General features: G+C 39.5%; 1 protein-coding gene across 1 annotated transcript in view; it reads right to left on the bottom strand.

Moving 5' to 3' along the window:
• Nucleotides 1-26,017, bottom strand: part of FAM227B (family with sequence similarity 227 member B) — a 1,066,637-nt gene that overhangs the window by 248,655 nt on the left and 791,965 nt on the right. Inside the window, 2 exon segments of the mRNA XM_073568466.1 lie at nucleotides 2,063-2,075; nucleotides 5,916-6,029. Of these exon segments, the coding sequence (XP_073424567.1) occupies nucleotides 2,063-2,075; nucleotides 5,916-6,029 (127 nt within the window).

The following is a 26,017-nucleotide window of genomic DNA, read 5'->3' on the forward strand; positions in this document are numbered from 1 at the left end:
TGTTAAAACATTGTTTATCTGAATGTATTCCAAATTGGAAAGCGATAATAGGCCAAGTGAAGGCTGTATTTCATTTGGAAAGGATGGAAGCAGAATGTGATAAGGAAAGATATGTAAAATCACTTATGATAAAATGGAAAGTTTTTTACTCAATTATTACATAAAGGATGAACTTCATAAAATCATGAAGCCCTTTGACCAGACCAGTTGGCATTTACTGGAAAACAATTGATCTGAATGTGGAGCAAAAAAGGTATGAGAGATACAGGCTAACAGGAGAACATAGTCTAGAGATTAAATAAGGAAATGCAACATCTAAGGGGTTACTTTGGCCAAGAGAATCATAGGATAGAAGTGAACACTGAAAAAATATATAGTATATCCTCCATGTCTGAGTAGAGGGAGAGTAGTTGGGGAATTGTATATTTTGTTTTAATTCTTTTTCTTTTTCAGTTACTCTGTTTATGATCCTTTTATTTTGAAAATGGAAGAAAGGATACCAATTCTGAGAGTTTGTAAATCATTGTATATACTCGAGTATAAGCCAAGATTTTCAGCCCATTTTTTTAGGATGAAAGTGCTCCTTTTGGCTTATACTCGAGTTATTGTCCCAGGGGGTAGGCGGGAGGGGGAGCGCGGGAACCGGTGGCTGTCAGATCATACTCACCCCTTCCTGGTGCGGTCTCTGCACTTCCCTGCTTCTCCGATGGTCTCTGGCGCCACAGCTCTTCCTGTGTTCAGCGGTCACGTGGTACTGCTCATTAAAGTAATGAATATGCGCATATTCATTACTTTAATGAGCGGTACCATGTGACCGCTGAGCACTGGAAGGAGCTGCCATCAGAGAAGCAAGAAGTACAGAGACCGCACCAGGAGAGGGTGAGTATGATGGGGAGGATGGGGGGAGCCATGCAATATTCACCTGTCTTGTTCTACTGCCGCACGCCACTCTGTCTTCCGCGTCCTCTGGCTGTAACGTTCAGGTCAGAGGGTGCGATGACGTGGCTAGTGCACCCCCTCTGCCTGAACAGTCACTGCCGAGACCCGGAAGACAGAGCGGCATGCGGCGATGGAACGGGGACAGGTGAATATCGCAGGTGCTGGGGCCCTGAACCAGCGGTGACACTGGCACCTGGCCCCCATAGCGCCAGGGTCCCCGCCTGTTCAGGACACTGGCACTTGACCCCCAGCGACAATAGACGAGTATGTCATTTTTTTTTAATCGCAGCAGCAGCATATGGGGCATATACTTTATATCTATGGAGCATCTTATGGGGCCATCAACCTTTATGGAGCATTATATGGGGAATCTTATGGGGCCATTAACTTTTATGGAGTATTATATCAGGCATATTATTCTATAGAGCATCTTATGGGGCCATCATTAACCCTTTTGAAGCATTATATGGGGCATATTTTAATATGGAGCATCTTCTGGGCTATTTTTAACCTTTGTGCAGCATTATATGGGGCATATTTTTTGTATGGAGCATCTTCTGAGGCCCATCATGAACTTTATGGAGCATTATATGGGGCGTATTTTGTATGGAGCATTATATGGGGCTCCTGATTCAATATGGATATTCAAAAACATTTAACCTACTGATGTCTCAATTAATTTTACTTTTATTGGTATCTATTTTTATTTTTGAAATTTACCAGTAGCTGCTGCATTTCCCACCCTAGGCTTATACTAGAGTCAATAAGTTTTCCCAGTTTTTTGTGGCAAAATTAGGGGCCTTGGCTTATACTCGGGTTGGCTTATACTCGAGTATATATGGTAATTTTATTCTATGATTATAGATGTTAGAAAACAATAAAAAGTATTGTTATAAAAAGAGCAGCAAAAAACTGAGCGTTGGGTTCCTAATGAAGTTGGTTTTCATGGTCATGCAGCTGCATTCAAGCCTTATATCTCAAACCACAATGAGAAAGGAAGGATGGAGTGGCGATAAGCTTGTTGCTACTGAACTTCCTAGCATTGAGTAATGAATAATGCTTCTGGCAGTCTGATTGATAAGTTTGAGTTTAACGATTTCAAGGACAACGTTAGCTGTTTGACGGCACTAAGCTATCTCTAAAATTTGGTAGAGGAGGCATTGGCCTTGGCCTCATAGTTCCAGTGAAGAGAATTCTTGGACATTATTTATCCATTATACGCTTCCAGCTTTGTGGCAACAGTTTGGAGTTTGGAGACGGCTCTTCTCTGTTGAAGCATGACTGCCCCAGTGTCAAAGATGACTGCCCCAGTGTCAAAGCAAGGACCATAATGGCATGGTTGCGTCAGTTTGGTGTTAAATAGCTTTATTGACCTGCACAGAGTCCTTAAGACAACCCCATCAAAAATATTTGGGTCCAACTAGAACAGAGAATGCAAATCAGACCCTTTTATCCAACATCAGCGACTAACCTCACAAATGTTCTTCAAAAATGGTTGATGGAGCAATGGAAGAAGGTATTCTTACTGAAAAAAGGAAAAGCGTCCCAAAAATGGATGAAGGTATCCTGGTATGATAAATCAAAATTTCTTTTACAATACAGTCATATGTAAAAGTTTGGGCACCCCTATTAATGTTAACCTTTTTTCTTTATAACAATTTTGGTTTTTGCAACAGCTATTTCAGTTTCATATATCTAATAACTGATGGACTCAGTTATATTTCTGGATTCAAATGAGGTTTATTGTACTAACAGAAAATGTGCAATCTGCATTTAAACAAAATTTGACCGGTGCAAAAGTATGGGCACCCTTATCATTTTCTTGATTTGAACACTCCTAACTACTTTTTACTGACTTCCTGAAGCACTAAATTGGTTTTGTATCCTCATTAAGCTTTGAACTTCATAGCCAGGTGTATCAAATCATGAGAAAAGGTATTTAAAGTGGCCACTTGCAAGTAGTTCTCCTATTAGATTCTCCTATGAAGAGTGGCATCATGGGCTCCTCAAAACAACTCTCAAATGATCTGAAAACAAAGATTATTCAACATAGCTTTTCAGGGGAAGGATACAAAAAGTTGTCTCAGAGATTTAACCTGTCAGTTTCCACTGTGAGGAACATAATAAGGAAATGGAAGAACACAGGTACAGTTCTTGTTAAGCCCAGAAGTGGCAGGCCAAGAAAAATATCAGAAAGGCAGAGAAGAAGAATGGTGAGAACAGTCAAGGACAATCCACAGACCACCTCCAAAGACCTGCAGCATCATCTTGCTGCAGATGGTGTCACTGTGCATCGGTCAACAATACAGCGCACTTTGCACAAGGAGAAGCTGTATGGGAGAGTGATGCGAAAGAAGCCGTTTCTGCAAGCACGCCACAAACAGAGTCGCCTGAGGTATGCAAAAGCACATTTGGACAAGCCAGTTACATTTTGTAAGAAGGTCCTGTGGACTGATGAAACAAATATTGAGTTATTTGGTCATACAAAAAGGCGTTATGCATGCGCTGTATTGTTGACCGATGCACAGTGACACCATCTGCAGCAAGATGATGCTGCAGGTCTTTGGAGGTGGTCTGTGGATTGTCCTTGACTGTTCTCACCATTCTTCTTCTCTGCCTTTCTGATATTTTTCTTGGCCTGCCACTTCTGGGCTTAACAAGAACTGTACCTGTGTTCTTCCATTTCCTAACTATGTTCCTCACAGTGGAAACTGACAGGTTAAATCACTGAGACAACTTTTTGTATCCTTCCCCTGAAAAGCTATGTTGAATAATCTTTGTTTTCAGATCATTTGAGAGTTGATTTGAGGAGCCCATGATGCCACTCTTTATAGGAGAATCAAATAGGAGAACTACTTGCAAGTGGCCACTTTAAATACCTTTTCTCATGATTTGATATACCTGGCTATGAAGTTCAAAGCTCAATGAGGTTACAAAACCAATTTAGTGCTTCAGGAAGTCAGTAAAAAGTAGTTAGGAGTGTTCAAATCAAGAAAATGATAAGGGTGCCCATACTTTTGCACCGGTCAAATTTTGTTTAAATGCAGATTGCACATTTTCTGTTAGTACAATAAACCTCATTTGAATCCAGAAATATAACTGAGTCCATCAGTTATTAGATATATGAAACTGAAATAGCTGTTGCAAAAACCAAAATTGTTATAAAGAAAAAAGGTTAACATTAATAGGGGTGCTCAAACTTTTACATATGACTGTATGTGGACAGCCAGATGTTTATGCAACACTAACATGGGTATGAGATGGCACCACGCAGCACTTTCAGAAGAAGGCTGACAGAGACGATGTTTTCCTGGGAATACTTGATTCCTGGAATTCTGTTGAATGTCACTTTGAAACCTATCATCTATTTTACATTGTTGCAGACCAAGTGAGCCCCTACATTTCAAAGGTATTCCCTAATAGTAGTGGAATTTTTAGAAGAATACGCAGGTCAGACCAATGTTAAAATGTGTTGATATGGCCTCTAAAGTTTCTAGATCTCAATCAGAAAGATCATTTTTCTATGGGATGTGCTGGATACAAATGCACAGCTGCAGCACTCTTGTTCAGTTCAGAACTGTTTTGATTGCATGAGAGGAGCCTAGAAAAATTTGGGCATGTAGTTTAACCCCTTAGTGACAAAGCCAATTTGGTACTTCATGACCAAGCATATTTTTACATTTCTGACCACAGTCACTTTATGAGGTTATAGCTCTGGAACACTTCAACGGATCAAACTGATTGTGATATTGTTTTTTTTGTGACATTTTGTACTACGTGCTAGTGGTAAAAATTTCTTCGATATGACTTGCGTTTATTTATGAAAAAAACAGAAATTTGGCAAAAATTTTTAAAATTTTGCAATTTTCAAATTTTTAATTTTTGTGCCCATAAATCAGAGAGTCATATCGCACAAAATAGTTAATAAATAACATTTCCCACATGTCTAGTTTACATCAGCACAGTTTTGGAAACGTATATATATTTTTGTAAGGACGTTATAAGGGTTAAAAGTTGACCAGCGATTTCTCATTTTTCCAACAAAATTAACACCATTTTTTAGGGACCACCTCACATTTGAAGTGAGTTTGAGGGGTCAATATGATATAACATATCCAAAAGTGACACCATTCTAAAAACTACACCCCTCAAGGTGCGCAAAAGTATATTCAAGAAGTCTATTAATCCTTCAGGTGCTTCACGAGAACTAAAGCAATATCGGGAGGAAAAAATTAACATTTTACTTTTTTTCACAAAAAAATTACTTTGGAACCAAACTTTTTTTTATCTTCACAAGGCTATCAGGAGAAAATGGACCACAACATTTGTTATGAAATTTCTTCTGAGTACACCGATACCCCGTATGTGGGAGAAAGTAAAGTGCTGCAGAATATGTTGGCACTATAGAAATAAAATGTATCATTATTATTATTATTATTATTATTATTAAAGCCACTGTTTGGCAACATGGCAGGGCTCAGAAGGAAGGGAGCACTATTTGACTTTTTGAACCAAAAATTGGCTGCAATCAATGACGGGCACCATGTCACGTTTGGAGACCCCTTGATGTACCTAAAGAGTGAGTAATGGTGATCACAACACTGGGGTTGGCAAAAACCAACTCACATCATGTTCTTAGGGCGAGACCCCGGAGAAATTCCGACGCTGGGGGGCGCTATTCACTTATTTCTCAGCGCCATTAAAATGTGGCACTGAGGAATAAGTACCCTTAACTGCCACCGTTAAATGGCTTACCTGCAGTCGTTAAGGGGTTAATGTTGTGTTTGATCAATATATAGAGGAAAAATTTTTTGAAGATATGCTACAGTACCAGAGACAGCTGAACACACATGGTCAGCAATGTAAAAGATGCTGCTGCAGTGAATGATATGGGATTTTTAGGATTCTGAAAGTTTAAGGTTTTTTCCCCACAGTTTTAAAACACCATTAACGTGCTAATGGCTATGTATTTGTACATACCTCTTTTTTTGGGCTATCTTTACCTTCTGTTCCTAATGTCCTAGGAAGATTTTTTTGTCTAGCCTCTTCAAGTAAGGCATCCAGGTTAAATTCTAGCCTCCTTGTGACATCTGCATAACAAAAAAGAAAATATACATATTCTTTAAAGTTTACATTTTTTCTTAACGCTCACATACCGTAATATAATATACAAGTATATGCAGTACTGTGTAAAAATTTAAAGTTTTTGGTGAGTGTAGGGAAAATGCTGCAAAGTAAGAATTCTTAAAAAAAATAGAAGTTTATTTAATAGATTATTTTTATCAGTTAAAAAAATTAAAAGTGAATGAGCAAAAAAGATATCTAAACCAAATTAATACTGCAGAGTAGATTTTGAGTCAATCAAACATCTCCCTGATGGTACTGCATGATGGATAAGTATCTATTTGCCTATCACAGCATTAAATATACAAGTAATCCTGACCATATCTCTAACTCCATTTTGCAGAAATGTAGCATCAAACTTGCAAGGAATCTCTACCTTGCTTCACTTGCAGACACTCATTATTGCACCACTCTCAAGCAAATTGGTGAACAGACTCACCAATTTTTAGTCATCAGTCCAGAAAACCTGTTGCCATTTTTCTTAACCTCATTTCCTATATTTTCATGCATAATTGAGTCGCTTTGCTTGTTTCTTTGTTGTAACTATGGCTTTTTGGCTGCAATTATTCTATGGAGACCACTTCTTATCAGACTTCTTTAAACAGTAGATGGATGTATAACTGTGTCCCACTGGTTCCGGCCAGTTCTGAACTGATGGCTCTGCTCGACATCTTTCAATTTTTAAGAGAAGTCAGAACACTGTGTTTTTCGTTTGGAAATCAAGGTCCCAGAGTCTGGAGGAAGAGTGGAGAGACAATCCAAGCTGCTTAAGGTCTAGTGTGAAGTTTCCACAATCAGTGATGGTTGGGGAGCCATGTCATCTGCTGGTATAGGTACACAGTGTTTCATCAAGACCAATGTAAGCTCAGTCGTCTACCAGGAAATTTTAGAGCCTTTCATGCTTCCCTCTGCTGACAAGCATTTTGGAGATGGAAATTTCATTATCCAGCAGGACTTGGCACCTGTCTACACTGCCAAACGTACCAATACCTGGTTTAAAAACAACAGTATCACTGTGCTTGATTGGCCAGAAACCTCCTCTGACCTTAACCCCATAGAGAATCTATAGGGTATTGTCAAGAAGAAGATGAGAGACACCAGACGCAAACATGCAGACGAGCTGAAGGCTGCTATCAAGGCAACCTGGGCTTCTATAACACCTCGGCAGTGCCACAGACTGATCACCTCCATGCCACGCCGCATTGATGCAGTATTTGATGCCAAAGCAGCCCCGACCAAGTATTGAGTGCATTTACTCAATATACATTTCGGTAGGGCAACATTTCGAATTTTAAAATCATTTTTTCAAGCTGATGTTATAAAGTATTCTAATTTACTGAGATAATGACTTTTGGGTTTTCATTGGCTGTAAGCTACAATCATCAACATTAACAGAAATAAACACTTGAAATAGATCACTCTGTGTGTAATGACTCTATATAATATGAGTTCCACTTTTTGTACTGAAGAACTGAAATAAATTAACTTTTTGGTGATTTTCTAATTTTGTGAGATGCACCTATATTTTGGTGAACTCAGTGTGCTGCTACACTCTTTAGTGTATATACATATAAATATATATATATATATGTATTCTAGTATCAGGAAAGCATGCAAGTGTTTACAATTTAGTTGGATATTGGAAGCAGAGCTTCAGAAGAGCTTCCAGGAAGACTTTGCACTCTTTCAAATCATGGTTAATACCGACATTGTTGGCATCATACATCTTGCACACATTCACTATTTGCTATGACGACTGTGACTGCTACTATTAATATCCAGTGATAGTATGCCAGTGTGAATTGTAAGCAGAAGAAATGGATGACAGACCAATGGAAAAGTTTAAAAGTTGAATCTGAGTGACATATGGTTAAAACAAATATAGCACAAACTTCCCCACATGGTTGCGATTGTACAAAAATGCTTGACAGAGTCAGCTTACTCAGTAAGATAAAAAATAAATGTTTAAGATGATAAGAGCATCTGCATTGTATTTTTAATGTACACATATAAAATGTTGGCATAAAATTTGATAGGTCCATTAACTGTAAAATTTAATTTTACATCAATGATCACATTTCACAATCGGAGTTTAAAGTTCAACAGCAAAGTGGCAATTACTTTCTGATCTACTTGACAAAAATATCCAAAAGCAACAGTGTAACTGAAGTGGTGGAAAATAGGCATGAGACAATAAACGATGTGTTTCCTAAAATGTGCGTATTTCATTTCAAATGAATTCTGGTGCGCCGCGTTTTATTTTTTCAGGACGAAAGTAATCAAACTGTAGGTTCAAAGAAAAGACAGATGGGGGAGTTATCACCAATAGAAAAAAAACAAAGCCCTCAAAAAGACACATCAGGATTTTAGAATTAAGGTGAAAAATACACACAACCATCAAAACGAGTGACATTATACAAGCAGAAGCTACATGATATACCTCAGGCAACAATAAAGGAACAAGTTGATGTCAGAAAAACTATCCAATAAGTACATATTGAACAGCAATCACCAAAAAGAGTTAGGATCTGATGGATGTGGTATGTCAAAGGCTCACTGTCAATAAACATGTTTATCTTTAAAATCTACACGAGGATGGCAAATTTAATCCAGAACTAAAAAAGTATATCCATCAAAAATATACACGGTATATTCCGAAAATATTTTATCTGTGCAGGTCTTTATCCTGAGCATCTGTGTACCGTATTTATCACACTATAAGACACACCCCAGTGAGTCTATGTACTGTAATTCTGACACACTATGAACTTTCATTGAAAAAGCCACTTTTGGGTCTCACAGCGCGCAATGTGACCGGAGAGTCTGCAGAACGGTGACATCACTCAGGAGAGGACCACTGTGGGGCTGGATATGGGAAAAGATTGTGATAGACGAGCATATTAACACATTTATACTATAGTGCCTTCACATTGTAGTAGATTGGCTCACATGACTGCACATAGAGATAGACACAGAAATGCTGTCTCTTTAAATATTCCACTAGTTTATTACCCCCTTCCTGACATATGACGTACTATCCCGTCCAAGTGCCCTGGGCCTTAATGTCCATGGATGGGATAGTACATCATAGCGACCAGCTGCACTCCTGGATGTCATAGCGCAGCTGGTCGCTATGACGTACTATGGTCATAGCGACCAGCTGATTGCGGCCAGGTGTCATCCGCTTATCACAGCTGACATTCGGCACAATGTGCCAGGAGCGGTCGCGGACCCGCTCCCGGCACATTAACCCCTGGCACACTGTGATCAGACATGATCGCAGTTTACCGGGCATAGGGAAGAATCGCGCAGGAAGGGGGCTCCCTGCATGCTTCCCTGAGACCCTCGGAACAACGCGATGTGACTTCAAATGTGATGTGGTCCCTAAAAAAATGGTGTTGTAAAAATGAGAAATCGCTGGTCATTTTTAACCCTTATAACTTCCTAACAAAAAAAATTTTTGGTTCCAAAATTGTGCTGATGTAAAGTAATCATGTGGGAAATGTTACTTATTAAGCATTTTGTGTGCCATATCTCTGTGATTTAAGGGCATGGAAATTCAAATTTGGAAAATTTCCGTTTTTTTCACAAATAAACGCAAGTTATAGCAATGAAATTTTACCACTAACATGAAGTACAATATGTCACGATAAAACAATGTCAGAATCACCGGGATCCATGGAAACGTTCCAGAATTATTACCTCATAAATGGACAGTGGTTAGAATTGTAAAAATTGGCCTTGTCATTAACATGCAAACCACCCTTGGGGGTAAAGGGGTTAAAGGTACTACATAAACCAGTGCAGCATTAGCAAAATAAACACTGCCTTTCTAGCCTAATGGGAAAACAAAAACATAACATATGACACAGTCTGTGTTGTGGCGGGGATCCACCCACTCAGGAACAAACATAAAAAGGTTCAGCTTTCCGTATCATGAAAACACAGCTCTGGAGCTTGCACCTCCAGACTTATTCAATAATGAATGAACCAGAAAGCTGTGTATTTGTCCTCTGGACTCCATCCACTATACAGCTGTTCACTCAACCTAGCCCTAAACATGGCTGATTAACCCCTTTCAGCACTTAATGTGCTGTAGCGCTTTCCTAGGTTCATATCACTGAAGCTAACAACCGCAGTGATACATATCTCCTCTCCAGTACTTTGCCAGTGACTTTGTCTCAACATATGCATGTTTAGGGGCAAAAAAGTTAATGGGGGTGCTTATAGCTAAACTCAGAATTCATGTATTTGCTTTGCAATAGGAGATATGGATCAGGTGCCTGCAGTATTCTCTCAGTACGCCATTCAATTATACTATGAAAGTGCAAATAGGTAAGCTATTAGGCCCTGACTTTATTTGGCCCCAAGTTATAATAATAATAATAATACATTTTATTTATATAGCGCCAACATATTCCGCAGCACTTTACAATTAAGTGGGGACATGAACAGGCAATAAATTCAATACAAGTTAAGACAATTCAAACAGTGACATTAGGAGTGAGGTCCCTGCTCGCAAGCTTACAATCTACAAGTTCCAGGGTAAACCATATGCATCTTGCAATTACATCACTGCGGAGCTGATGAAGTGACAAAAGGAGTTTCCTCCATCTGTTTAACCACTTAGATGCTGTAGTCAGCATTCAAAATTAAGGTGCAATCAGTTAGAGCCAGCATCCACTGATAATACAGGTAGTAACTGCAATTTAAGACCTGGCACCAGTTTATGTATTCACCATCACTGTGACACAATATTACATCAGCTTACTGTAATGTAATGCATTAGAATGTTATAGGGTGGGAAAGGGCTAAAACTCCTTCAGTAACTAATTATTTACTATATTATTAAAGTTATCATTGCTGTTTCTTTGTAGGGCATTCTACAGATCAGCCACTCTTTATGCAGAGTGCTGTATGTTGGACTGATTTATTAATATAACTAATTTTTATATTGATTGGCGGAATATTTGTGCACTATGACTGATTCTCATTTTTTCTCAAAGTTCTAGAGTAGGAAAGTCTAGTCGCCATGTGAATACAAGTATACAAACTGCAAACATGTGGTCACGTGACCAGCCACGCACAAGGAGTATAAAGGGGAATCATGACAGTGTGTGCATAGCACACTATCACAACTCAGCATTCTGCATTCACATAGAATGGCTGCAGACTTTTTTTTAGACTTGATGATTACCCCATTAACATATGGTATCCACAAAATGGTATGTAATAATTTAAGATACAGTAATAGCATCTTCTATTTGTTTCCTTTATTACACAATATTACATAAATTTATTGATTAGAGTATATTACTTGTGTAATATTTATTTTTTAGCTATATAACACTGCACACAACTTTTAGGCAAATGTGGAAAAATGCTGCAAATGAAAGGGGATTAATGGTGTTTAGAGTTTACTTGTATCAATTACTAAAATGTATAGTTAATTAACAAAACAGAAATCGACAAAAGACCAATGTTTCATGTGGCCATCTTTTGCCTTCACAGCAGTATCACATATTCTAGGTACACATGGACAAAGACAAGCAATTTGTATGTTTATAATAACAAGCAACCAATATATAAAAACAAAACCAGTTATATGAAGCAGGTGATAATGATCATTATTCTAGGTTGAAACAGTGTCAATAACTGAAATACTGTAGAAACAGCTGTGTAGGAGGCTTAGACCTAGGTAAGTAGCAGCCAAACTTTACTGCAAAGGTGAGGTTGTGGAAGACAGTTTAATATCACAGGTTATATACATGATAAGACTGAGCACTGCTACAACACAAAAGATAATTACTAGTATACTGCATTAGCAAGGTCTTTTCAGGCAGAGATTTTTAAAACAGAATGCGCTGATGTGCTGTTCAAGATGTGCAGTTCAAGCTCTTTTGAAGAAGCACCAAGAATGGACAATGTTAAAGACTTTAGATGCAGTAATCGGCCAATTAAATTTCATGCAACTGAATGAAAAAACATCATGCTTACTCCCTTTAAAATCGGACGATGTCCAGTAGTGCCATCAGCTCAGAACTGGCAACAACCTGTGACACCCAGCTAAGCTCATCTACTGTTTGGAGAAGACTTCCCAGAAGAGGTCATTATTAAAGAATTGCGGTCTAAAATCCATATCTACTGTCACGATCCATTTTTGGATCTATCAGAGTCGGGATTGTCTTTTATAAACCTTTTTCCTTTCAGGCCCTCAGGGGTTAACATGGGTTTTTGCCGCTGGTGTTACTACAAGTTAGTGAGTCTGCTTCTGGGGTTTCCCCCCCCAGTGGCCGCTGGTGTTACTACAAGTTTAATTAGTCAGCAGGTGGTGAAAACCATCCTCCATCCTATAAAAGGTCATCAGGTGCTGTAGCTCACTGTTGGTAATACAGGTCATTTGGAAGCCAACCGTTCTGAACAGAGAAGCTATCTTGAGCAGTGCTGTTTGCAGCTGATCTGGAGCAGTGGTTATCCTGCTGGAAGTGGTGTTCGGGTGCCTTACTCTGCGGTCCGGTGCATGAGTGCAGAGCAAGCTAAGTGTTGTTGTTTTTCCCTGTCTGTTATTTTCCCTGCTGTCTTATTAGAATAGCGATGGGACCAGTGTCTGCACTTGCCAGTTCCCTAGTAAGGGATAGGTGCAGGGTAAGTGAGGGACCTAGGTATCCTGGTCGGCGACAGGTTGAAAGAACCTGTATAGGGAATGTGAGAAGAGTTCAGGGCTCTTCCTTAGGAGAGTGCAGGAGGTGTTCACTTCCCCATTCCCTATTGAAGGGTCCATCGTTGTACTTGTGTCCCAGGTGTCCTCTTGTTTGTCTTTGTTGGTTTTGTGACTGACCGATCGTCGGGTCGCATCACGCAGGGCCAGTCGCCCCGTGACAACTACCACATGAAAAGAAGCCCAAGTAACTCAGCTTTGCATGAAAACATAAGAACTGGGGTGCAGAAAAATGGCAACAGGAGCTTTAGATTGATGAGACAAACTTTTAAATATTTGGCTGTAAAAGAAGGCAGCTTGTTTTCTGGAGAACCGAAGAGTATTACAATAACGAGTGTAAGCAGGCAACAGTAAAGAATGGTGGAGGTTTATGGATAGTTTGGGGCGTAGCAAATAAAGTTGGGGATTTAGTCAAGATTAATGAAGCCCTCTGCAAAAACAGGCAGATATTTATTCTACAGCAAGATAACAACTACAAACATATTACGGCATAAAAAAGCATGCACATAAAATACTTCCAGAAAAATGGGGTAGATGCATAGAGCAATAGTTTAGAAATCCATAGGGACTAGTTTTCTGTCCCACATAAATAAGAATAAAAACTATATAAAAGTTTGTTCAGATCCTCAGAACGCTAATTGCAGTGTTCTAATCCAATAGTCCTTCAGTAAATAATAATTGAGAAGCACAATGTTATAATCCAATAGTCACACAACAGGCTTAATGGTAAAAAACAGTACCTGTGACGGTGTTGCAGTGGAAGTCCTTCTTCTAATGAGCGGTATGATGATAGAAGATAGGCACTGAAACTATGTTTGATTTTATTAATAACAATCACATAATAATATGGACAATTCAATCCAGAGGCTGCCAAGCTACACTAAAGGAGCGTACTGGCTAAGCATTAAAATATGTATAAGGTGCAAAGTGCAAATATACTGTATGTAAACAATCATTGTGCAAAAATGCAATTTGCTGTAAAAATCCTTCAAATATCACAGGTTGATTGAGCACAAAATAAATAAATGCTCAAATTCCCTCAATGGAATTACACACTTTAACAAATTTCAGGCAAGAAAGCAAATGCTAATGATGCCCTTATTCATGGTTTAATCACTATCTGGGTTAAATAACCAGTGAACTGTGTGTGGCCAGCGGGCGGCACCGCTATTTGATCACATCTTGATTAAAGACATTGCAAAGACAAAGAAGGAAACTCCTGATGAAGTAACCATGAAACGTGCCGTTGGGGCAAATGGATTCTCATTGGCTTCTTTTGTACGTTTCCATCTAATATGAGACACCCCACTGAGGATTTATTTATTTTGTGCTCAACCTGTGATATTTGAAGGATTTTTACAGCAATTTGCATTTTTGCACAATCATTGTTTGCATATATTTGCACTTTGCACCTTATATATATTTTAATACTTAGCCTGTACGCTTCTTTAGTGTAGCTTGGCAGCCTCTGGTTTGCATTGTACATATTATTGCGTGAATGTTATTAATAAAATCAAACATTTCAGATTATACTCTGGTTTGTTTTTGGTTGAAAATCTTGGTCATAGTTGAGTTCTTGGTCCAAACCATAGTGTTTGCATGAGTAGTGGGAAAGTTTGAGAATACTGCTCATCACCTGCTCATTACAATCCCAACATGCTATGGGGGTGTTTTTCAGCTGCAGGGTCAGGACGACTGGTTGCCATTGAAGGAAACATGAATGCGGCCAACTACAGAGATATCCTGGATGACAACCTTTTCCAGAGTGCTCTGGTCCTCAGACTTGGCCCAAGGTTCACCTTCCAAAAAGAAAATGACCCTAAGCACACAGCTAAAATAACAAAGGAGTGGCTTCAGATCAACTCTGTGACCATTATTGACTGGCAAAGCCTAAATCCAATTGAGCACCTCTGGAGAGACCTGAACATGGCTGTCCACCATCATTCACCATCGAACCTGACGGAACTGGAGAGGATCTGCATGGAAAAATGGCAGAGGATCCCCAAATCCAGGTGTGAAAAACTTCTTGCATCACTCCCAAGAAGACTCATGGCTGTACTAGCTCAAAAGGGTGCTTCTACTCAATACTGAGCAAAGGGTCTGAATACTTATGACAATGTGATATTTCAGGTTTTCTTTTTTAATAAATTTGCAAAAATTTCTATATTTCTGTTTTTTTCAGTCAAGATGGGGTGCAGAGTGTACATTAATGATAAAAAAAATGAACTTACCAAATAGCTGCAATGAAACAGTGAAAAATTTAAATGAGTCTGAATACTTTCCATAACCACTGTATCCTTTCTGGGATTAGATGAAGTGATAGAAGAATTTGCGCACGTCTACGACAACAGATCTATGGTTAGTTCTCCAAGATGTTTGCTAGACCCTCCCTTGACAGAAATACTGTCAGAAGATATCAATGTGATGTGTCAACAAACTTTTGTCCAACACATTTGCCAGGGTTCAGTAGATAACAGTTATGATGGTGCTCAGTATTTAAATGTAAGGAAAACAAAAGTCCATAGTGTAAAAGAGAGAATACGGTATGACGATGGTGGGTGTGGACCCACTACGTCACTGGCCAGACTTACCCTGGAGTGGCCTAACTAATTGACTACCTGGTCTTCACTAAAGGGCCTGTCACACTAAGCGATATTGCTAGCAATATCGCTATAACGTCACTGGTTTTTGTGACGTAGCAGCAATATTGCTAGCGATATCGCTATGTGTGATACTTACCTCCGACCGGCTCCCCCGCTGATTATCGCTGATCGTGCGAGAACGTCCTGGACCGCTTCTCGTCGTCAGCTTCCTGCTGGGCTTCCTGTGGCGCAGACAAGCGACACGTGGACGCGGGAGGACGTCAGGTTCGCCTCGTCTGACAGGTAAGTAATGACCCCTGACCGCTGCTATGTCGCTGGTGTGATCTGCCTGTGTGGCAGCTCACTAGCAACCACTTAGCGATGCACCAGTGATCCTGACCACGTCAAATCGCTGGTCGGGATCGCTGGTGCATCGCTAAGTGTGACAGTACCTTAAAGCCTCTGATGATAAAAATAGGCTTGGGCCATTAGGGTGGTCACCAGATACTACTCTACGGCAGTCCCCAAATGTGAAGCCTAGAGGCTGAAGACAGAGACTTGGTGAGACAAAATACAAAGCCAGTGTCAGGAGTGGAGAGATCAGATCAAACGAGAAAACAAGCAGGGTCGGTAACAGGAGAGTGAAAACAATAATGCAACTTGACAGGGAACTAATGATGAACTGCAACTAGGACCTAAGCTTGGGCAAGGTGTAAAGGGAGGAGCTGCCTAATATATCCACTGCTGGCAGGGTAGAGACCAAGGAGGCAAATCTCTGCAAAATGCAGTGGTTTTATATTCCTGCAGAGTCAGGCCTCGCCTCCATATAGCTGGGTGGAAACTCTTCAGCAACAGGAGGATGTAGCAGTGCTGGAAGTGTTGCACAAGGCAGCTCAGCGAGATGGCCTGACACTAGGAGGAGCATAGCAGTGCACGCAGTGAGTAAGACGGTGCTTACAAACTGTGCAAATCACTGGCATTATATACAGCACTTACCAATCTGTTAAAAAAGGAGAGGGAAGAAGAGTATCAAAGAATAAATACCAGGCAATTTCCATTTCATGTTCAGACATGCTTTTTCTAGACCTGAAGAAGTCAGAGGCTGGGAAAAGTGTGTTTGAAAACAGCTGCTGCTCAGTTTTTATACACTATAGATTGGTGAATGTCGGATTTTTCTTCTATACTATGGACAACAAACTCATGTATGAAGTTCACCAAGCTTTTCATGCATAGCAGACTCAGGAGAAACACAGATTCATTGTCCACCCTAGAGATAAGCCGCTATAAGAAGTGTGTGGTAAAAGTTTATTATTACTAATTAAACACGTTCAGACATACATACGGTGCTCACATATTTACACGTGTATAACAAGCTTCGGATTGATAAAAAAAAATATAGGTCGGGAGATACTAAAACATCAAGATATGTGTCCAATGGAAAAAGAGGATTGTTGGACTGACTCAGAAAAAATCCACAATATTTACTGAAATATCCAGTGATCCGACCTTATCCCTTTGTAAAGTTGTGGCATATGTAGTATAAAAACATTAGAGATGTTTTTTCTGGGGTGGCTGAGAGCTGATGTTTTTAGACAGGGGGGGCAGTATCCATGGCCCCTTCCTAGGCTAGTATTATCAGCCCGCAGCTGTCTGCATAGCCTTTGTTAGCTATTAATTATAGGGGGACCCCACATCATTTTTTTTGAGATTCACCATTTTAATAGCCAGGAAAGGCTAAGTATACAGCTGTGAGCTAATATTAATAGTCTGGGAAGCTCCATGGATATTACCCCCTTCCCAGGCTAAAAACATTGGCCCCCAGCCATTGGCTTACCCTCTGCTTATTACGAAAATTGCGCGGGAGCCCACAACATTTTTTTCGGAAAAATAATCTTTTATTAAATAAATACATGTACAGTAATTTTCACACACACTGTACTAATTGTATTTGCCACTGACATCTATTTATCTACCTATTCCTTTTGTATTTGCTGTATGTAAACCATCTCTTCTATCCTGTCAGCTCCTGCAGTGATTTTACAGAATACGGCAGATGTTTTACCGGCTTTTCATCTATCTCTCTATGCAATATAAATGTATATAGATATACTGTATATATGTGTGTGTGTCACTGACATCTATGTATACACTATATGTATTCTATGCGTGTATATCTATTCTAATCTAACCTGTCAGTGTGATTTTACTGTACACTGCATATGAATTATCGGCCTTTCATCTATGTAATATAAATACATATATATATGTGTGTGTGTGTGTGTGTGTGTGTGTGTGTGTGTGTCACTGACATGTATATATACAGTGCTGTGCAAATTAATTGGGACAAAGCATTTTTTTAAGTAAAATCGTAAGTTAGTTACCAGTCAGTAATTCAAACCAGTTTTAACTGCTTTGAACAGGCACTCACACCTGTTCAAAGCAGTTAAAACTGTTTTGAATCACTGACTGGTAACCAACTTACAATTTTACTTAAAAAAATGCTTTGTCCCAATTAATTTGCACAGCACTGTATATATATTCTATCTATTCTTTTCTAAGCTGTCACTGTGATTCTACTGTAGCCGTACATGAATTGCTAGCTTTTCAAAGGACACCGGTGCATAAAAATCGGACAGCACTTTCATGGTGCGAGTGCTGTGCGATTTTTTCCAGCGTCCATTGACTTGCATTGGCGAGTCTCGCCCAAGATAAGCAGCAAATTGCAGCATGCTGCAATTTTCTACTCAGTCCGGTTTCAGCTGAGAAAAAAATTTCAGATGAGATATAATTAATTCAGTAACATAACATTGGTCATAGTGCAATCTGATTTTTTATCAGATTGCACTCATCCGTTTTTTCCCGCAAATGAGTGTGAGCCCCAAACTTTCAAAAAGCATTATATAGCCATTCCAACGTTGACTTTTTTTATAGAAAATACACCAGCCTCATTAGGTCTAAGAGATCTATGTAATAATCTTTGCATTCTACTTCTACATTTTGAAAGACATGTTGCAACAAAATTTTGACCGGTAATAAAGCTGTTGTAGTTGTATTAGAACATGAGTCATTAGTAGTCATTCTCATAGATTGTAAGCTTGTGAGCAGGGCTCTCACTCCACTTAGTATCTATTAATTTATGTGATTATTGTTATTCTTTAATGTCTTTTATTGTCTATACTAGTCCCCTCCAAAATGTAAAGTGCTGTGGAATATGTTGATACTATAGAAATAAAATTATTATTATTGTTAGTCCATTTTTCACCTTGTCCAATAGATATCTTCATATTTGGAACACCATATGTAATACTGTCAATATTGTAATACTTGCATAGTATCGCTATATGGGAAAAGCAAAAATATCTGTTAAATCTGTTTATACTAAAAATGAATTTAGTGTATACCTAATGCGATGAAGAGAAAACATTAAGTATTCTAGAAAAAGTAAACATTGTGCTTTCATAACATGGCGCCTCTGTCATCACAAAACTCCATTCATAGCATTAGGTAATTAGGTAGAATTAGGTAATAGTTATAGCAGTGAATATAACTGGGAAGACAAATAATGTATACAAATATAAAGACAAATGCATACTAATTCACACTCATGAAACAACAATTTTGTTAAGTAAAACTATAAAATACAAGGACATTTCATAGGAAAAAAAAACCTCAGTATACATGAGCAGTGTAATATTCTGAATCCAATGCCCAACACAAGTGATTTGGGGCCCTCACACTGCTATTCTAGTAAAAAAGCAGCACAATACCATTGGCCATAATAATTATACTATATTTAATCCAGATGTTAGACATAAATGAGTAAATACATAAATAAATGTACAACATTTTCCAGCCTTTCTCAACTTTCCAGACCATGTTTATATTTTGGCATTACAGTATAGAAAACAAGTCAGAAGAACTCAAGCTTTTCCATACTGTAGACTTTACTTCCATTTCTTTCTGGCAGGAAAATAATCTTGCAGATTATGCAAGCAGTTTTCTCAAACCTCTTGTGATGTACAGTCACTGCTAAAAGTTTTGAGACTTACACAAATTGAGTTTTTCACACTGTTTGCTGCTTTAGTGTTTAGATCTTTTGGTCAGATATTTCTATGGTTAAGAATAGTTATAAATATTTCAGAAATGTTTAAACTTTTATTGACACACATCAAGTTCATGCAAAGACTCAATATTTACAGAGTTGATAGAGATGAGTGGATTGATCCACAGAAGATCGAATTCCGGTTGAAAATCTTGAAATCCGTGGTTCTACATGTATTCAAACAATCTGCAATTCGATTTGTAACTGTCGGCAAAAAAAGTCCAGCGCCATTTCATACATGCTGCACACTTAGTGAGTGGGCCAATGGCATTAGGTGTGGTAGTGTGGGTTTCACTACAATGACTTGCTGTATAAGACATTGTTGCCAGCCAAGTAATGCACATTTTATGTCTGGACTGTGCATGGATAGGAGCGCTCAGAGCACACAACATAGTGATAGATAAAGGTCAAATGATATTGCGGTGTAGTACTTCAGTGCTGATGTGCCAGATTGAAAATGGGAGTGATAGTCACATCATCACCACTCGTAGTGTGAATGTGAATGAATACACATCAATAGCTGCTTTTTTTTATTTTCACACAATGCCAGCAATCAAGATAAGTATTAACCAAATTATTGCAGATATTGTAACTAAATCCAATTTTTGAGTTCAAGACGTGTTTCTGTTTATAAAAGTGCAATCCCAGAGAAATTTCCCTAATCCTGCAATTTAAACACAAAAGTGTTTAACTGCAAAAGTTTACACAAAAATTTCTTGTACTCGCTTCAAAAGTGAAATGTTAGATGTGTACTGCCAACGCCTGAATACAGCGACCAGTTAAGCTCCCGTCACACATAGCGAACTCGCTAGCGAGATCAATGCTGAGTCACAAGTTTTGTGACGCAACAGCGATCTCACCAGTGAGATCGCTATGTGACACTGACCAGTGACCGGCCCCCCTGCCGGTTATCGCTGATCATCCAGGAATAGCCAGGACATTTTTTGATCGCTGGTCTCCCACTGGCCAGCATGCATCGCTGCGTGTGACAGACGGGAGACCAGCGATCAGCGCTCTGGTAACTAAGGTAAACGCAGGGTTTCTAAGCAGCGTGCGGTGCTTAGAAACCCGATGTGTACCTTAGTTACCAGCGCGCTGATGCAGGGAGCTCGTAACCAAGGTACACATCGAGTTTCATTGACGTGTGCCGCTTAGAAACCCGATGTGTACCTTAGATACCAGCTCCCTGCATCAGCGCGCTGGTAACTAACGTACACAGCAACGCCGCGTGCTCGGTGTCGCTGGTGCAGCTCACCAGCGATCATGTAGCAACACACCAGCGATCCTGACAAGCTTATATCGTTGTCGGGATCGCTGGTGAGTCGCTATGTGTGACGGGGCCCTAACACATGCTTGCTATTGGGAGGTTATTCTATCTCGTTGCCAAATTATAAGCAGCCAGCAACACAGCAGAAAAAGCACACACCCCACAATAGCTTAGGTTTCAGCTCTGATCTACTGATCAAACCTCCTGAATGATTAGAAAGTGCTGGGAGATTAAAACACAGATGACTCAATCCCTTCAGATAAAGTTCCTGTGAGGTGAGGCGCAGAACAACTAAGTTTAGCTATGTCACATTACAAAGCTTTCTATACGCTCTCCTCCTCTTGTATCTGATCTGTCCAAAGAAAAGGCACAATTCTGTCTGTTGTACTCAGGGACACTTATAATTGCTGCAGTGAGCATAGAGTAGGCTGCAATTACATATTACACAGAAAGTTGTCCTCTCACTGAAGAACGATTACATGATACTGTGAGCACAACAGGCATAAGTGTGACTCATCTGACTCATCTCTAGATAGGCAGTGTGTCTGTGGATGGGCAGTATAGCAGAGCTGAGAATGCTTTGAGAGGAAGAGAGCTGATAAAAGGTTTGAAATATGACACAGCTAAACTGTGTGCTGCCTTTCCCCCTAAAGGACCTTACCTGGAAGTTGTTTTGTCATTTGCACTCTTATCTCCCAGCACTTTCTAATTATGCACTAGGTTCAACTAGGAGATCAGAGCTGCATTATTACAACTCACACACTAAGAAACTTTAACTATTGCGTGGGCGTGTTCTTTTTCTGCTGTCTTGCTGCCTGATTTCGATTGGTCAACTTATACAGGGAGAAAAAAAGAAGCGCTCCCCATGAAACAGTTTAATAACATCCACTTGGACTTAAGAAAAGTTAATGCATTAGGTGCCAAATACTTTGATTGCTGATAGCTAAACAACGAAGAGGTGAAATTAAACAAAAAACAAAATATATATATTAATGTAAACACTTTTTCATCATCTCAACATGAGAAACTTGGTCAAATGTGATCTTTAAGCTAAATTTCCTGCTAAAAATAAAAACTGATTTTTTTTTTCAAAAGAAATTTTTGGAGAGAAAGCTGCCGGCGACAAAGAGGCTGTGGGGAATGTGTGGAGGTTTGTGTATGCTGGAGAGAACAATGATGGTGGTGGTGGAAAGGACAATAATGGTGGTGGTGGAAAGGGCAATGATGGGTGTGGTGAGGTAGGAGGCATTGATGGAGGTGATGGAATGGGCAATGATGGGGGATAAAACAATAATAGAGGTGGTGGAAAGGGCTGTGATGGGGTGGTGAGGGAGAAGGCAATGATGGAAGTGATAGGGAGGGCAATGATGGGGTGGTGGGGGAGAAAGCAATGATGGAGGTGGTGGAAAGGGCATTGAATGGGGTAGTAGGTGAGAAGGCAATGATGGTAGTGGTGGAAAGGACAATGATGGGATCACAGTTTCAAAAAATGAATCAGTAAGAGACCAATCCAAATCAGCTCACAGTTATCTCTTCTATTTATAAAAAAAACAATCTTTATCAACCAAATATCAAAACAAAATTAAACAATTATTAGACAAAACCACATCATAACTTAAAAGTGATGAAACACCATAGGGAGGTGCCTATCCCTACACTGGCCTATTTGTCCCTATCTGATAGCAGAGGTTGGCATCCTATAACCTGTGCAATGGCACCCCCACTCCACGACGGCTCTCCCTGCTCACCCTATAGGGCTCTATAGTGGCAGGGGGTGTGACAGCATCATACCAGAGGAGGGGACTGACCCTAACTATCCAGCATTATCTTCTACATCGCACATGCTTTTGGACAACTATAAGCTAAGTTCTCCTTGGTGTGGTTATCCTACTCCTGATGAACCTCGGAAGAAGGGAAATGTGTCGAATTGCTTTGTGGCCTGGGAGTTTTCATATGGCCTGCAGTTATATTTGCTTATATTGTGGTCCTTGATTTTTTGTTTTTAGTGTCACTTGGTCTGTTTAACCCTTGCTGGGCATGAGCTACAATAAAGCCTGGAGTGATATTTGTTAACGTTTTTATGGTCTTTGATCCTTTTGTGTTGTTTGATCTACCTAATTTTTTGCTAGGTTTGTGGGCTCACATTTGTTGTTGGCTGTACTAGCTCAAAAGGGTGTTTCTACTCAATACTGAGCAAAGGGTCTGAATACTTTATGACCATGTGATATTTCAGTTTTTCTTTCTTAATACATTTGCAAACATTTCTAGATTTCTGTTTTTTTCAGTGAAGATGGAGTGCAGAGTGTACATTAATGAGAAAAAAAGAAAGAAAAAACTTTTTTGAATTCACCAAATGGCTGCAATGAAACAATGAGTGAAAAATTTAAAGGGGTCAGAATACTTTCCATACCTACAGTATATATATATATATATATATATATATATATATATATAGTAAAAAAAATATTATATATATATATATATATATATATATACACATACATATATATATACACAGGGGTTGGACAAAATAATGGAAACACCTAACGTTTTGGCATCATAATCTTCGAACATGTTACAAACATGCAAACCGTGACATATGGTAATGTTTTGTAGTTGATTATTTGTGATATGTGTATGTAAATTAACTGTTTGTTTTGCAGAATTGTAAGAACATTGATGAAAACCTAATACCAATGGCAGACCTCTCGGATTTTCAAAGAGGCCAAATTGTTGGTGCTCGTATGGCAGGTGCTAGTGTAACAGAAAGTGCCCGAATGCTTGGCGTCTCAAGAGGTACTGTCTCCAAAGTAATGACTGCGTTTGAAAGAGAAGGAAAAAATGTCCGCAGCAAAGCACAGGTCCGGCCGAAAGTCGAAGTTGACTGAGAGAGACCGTCAGACTCTAATGCGAATTGTGAGAGAGGATCACAAGACCACGGCTCCAAAAATCACTGCTGAGCTCAATGAACACCTACAGAACCCAGTTTCCATGAAAACTGTTAGTCGGGAGCTGCACAAATCTGGATTCTACGGAAGAGCTGCAATTAGAAAACCGCTGCTCTCAATGACAAATGCTTCCAAGCATTTAGAGTGGTGTAGAAACCTCCAGAATTGGTCCCTCGAGCAGTGGAAACATGTGATATTCTCAGACGAATCATCATTTACCCTATATCCGACCTCCGACTGAGTGTATGTTTGTTGTCAGCCAAATGAAGCATTCCATCCAGACTGCCTTCTCCCAACCGTAAAACATGTTGGAGGTTCTGTGATGATCTGGGGTGCTATTTCATAGAGATCCGCCGGGCCAATGATATCCCTTCATGGAAGAATTAACATCCGAGATTATTTAGGCATTTTGGGCGACCAAGTGCATCCTATGGTTCGAGCACTGTTCCCGGAGGGGAACGCCATCTTTCAGGATGATAATGAAACAATTCATACAGCTAGAATAGTTAAAGCATGGCACGAGGAACATTCTAATGAAGTTGAGCATCTCATCTGGCCCCCACAATCCCCAGACCTCAACATTATTGAGCATTTATGGTCTATTTTAGAGATTCAAGTTAGACGTCGATTTCCGCCGCCATCGTCGCTCAAAGAACTGGAGGGTGTTTTAACTGAAGAATGGGCTAAAATTCCTTTGGAAACAATTCTCAACTTGTATGAATCCATACCTCATAGAATTGAGGCTGTAATCGCCGCAAAAGGTGGACCTACACCATATTAAACTAACTTTTGTTGATGTTTCCAGGTGTTTCCATTATTTTGTCCAAGACTTGTGTATATATATATATATATATATATATATATATATATACACACACACACACACACACACATACAGCTCTGGCAAAAATTAAGAGACCACTGCAATACTGCAATATTTCCAGTCTGTCTGATTTTTCTCTTTATAGGTATATTTTTGAGTAAAATGTAAATTGCCCTTTTATTTTATAAACTACTAACAACATGTCTTACAATTTCCAAGCACTAAGTTTTTTATTTATTTTCAGAAAATGAGAAATGGTATAAAGAATAAAAAAATGCAGTGCTTGTTGACCTCAAATAATGCTAAGAAAACAAGTTCATAATCATTTAGAAACAACAATACTAATGTTTTAACTCAGGAAGAGTTCATAAATCAATATTTTGTGGAATAACCATGATTTTTAATCACAGCTTTCATGTGTCTTGGCATCCTTTCCACCAGTCTAACACACTGCTTTTGGGTGACCTTATGCCATTCCTGGTACAAAAATTTAAGCAGTTCTTCATTGTTTGATGGCTTGCGATCATTCATCTTCCTCTTGATTACATTCCAGAGGTTTTCAATGTGGTTCAGGTCTGGAGATTGGGCTGGCCATGACAGGGATTTGATGTGGTGGTCCTTTATCCACACATTGATTGACCTAGTTGTGTGGCATGGCGCATTGTCCTGCTGGAAAATCCAGTCCTCAGAGTTGGGGAATATTGCCTGGAGCAGAAGGAATCAACTGTTTTACCAGGATAACCTTGTATGCGGCTTGACTCACACGTCCTTCGCAAAGATTAACCTGCCCAATTACAGCCTTGTTGAAGCATCCCCAGATCATCTCCGATCCTCCACCAAATTTCACAATGGGTGAAAGACACTGTGCCTTTTACGCCTCCCCAGGTCTCCGTCTAACCATTAGATGACCAGGTGTTGGGCAAAGCTGAAAGTTAGACTCATCAGAGAAGATTACCTTACTCCAGTCCTCTATGATCCAATCCTTATGGTCTTTGGCAAACTTCAGCCTGCTCTCTTTTCTTCTCATTGATGAAAGACTTTTATCTACCTTTACATGACTTGAGCTCTGCCTCTAGGAGCCTGTTACGAACTGATCTTGCCTTGCAATTCACCCCAGTTGCCATTTGCCATTCCTTTTGTAGGTCACTTGATGTTATCCTGCGGTTGCTGAGTGACATTCGAATAAGATGATGGTCATCTCGGTCAGTGGAGAGTCGTTTTCGCCCTCTGCCGGTCTGTAGCTTTGCTGTCTCCAATGTCTGCTGCTTGACCTTGTTGTAATGATCTACCATCATAAAATGTTAAGGATGGAGGCAACATGACGCTCACTGTATCCCTCTGCTAGTAAAGTCAGAATTAAACCCTTCTTTTCCTCGCTCAAGACTTTTCTTTTTAACTCCTTTGGCATGGTTAAAAGTTATTTTTTCATTCCTATTACTTTTGGGATATTGCTAGCACTTGTTTTGCCATCCAGCTTGTCCTATTGCAAGAGGACTGTGAACACCACAGCAGGT

This window comes from Dendrobates tinctorius, unplaced genomic scaffold (assembly GCF_039654945.1).
Source record: "Dendrobates tinctorius isolate UK_male_01 unplaced genomic scaffold, ASM3965494v1 ptg000022l, whole genome shotgun sequence".
Classification (NCBI taxonomy): domain Eukaryota; kingdom Metazoa; phylum Chordata; class Amphibia; order Anura; family Dendrobatidae; genus Dendrobates; species Dendrobates tinctorius.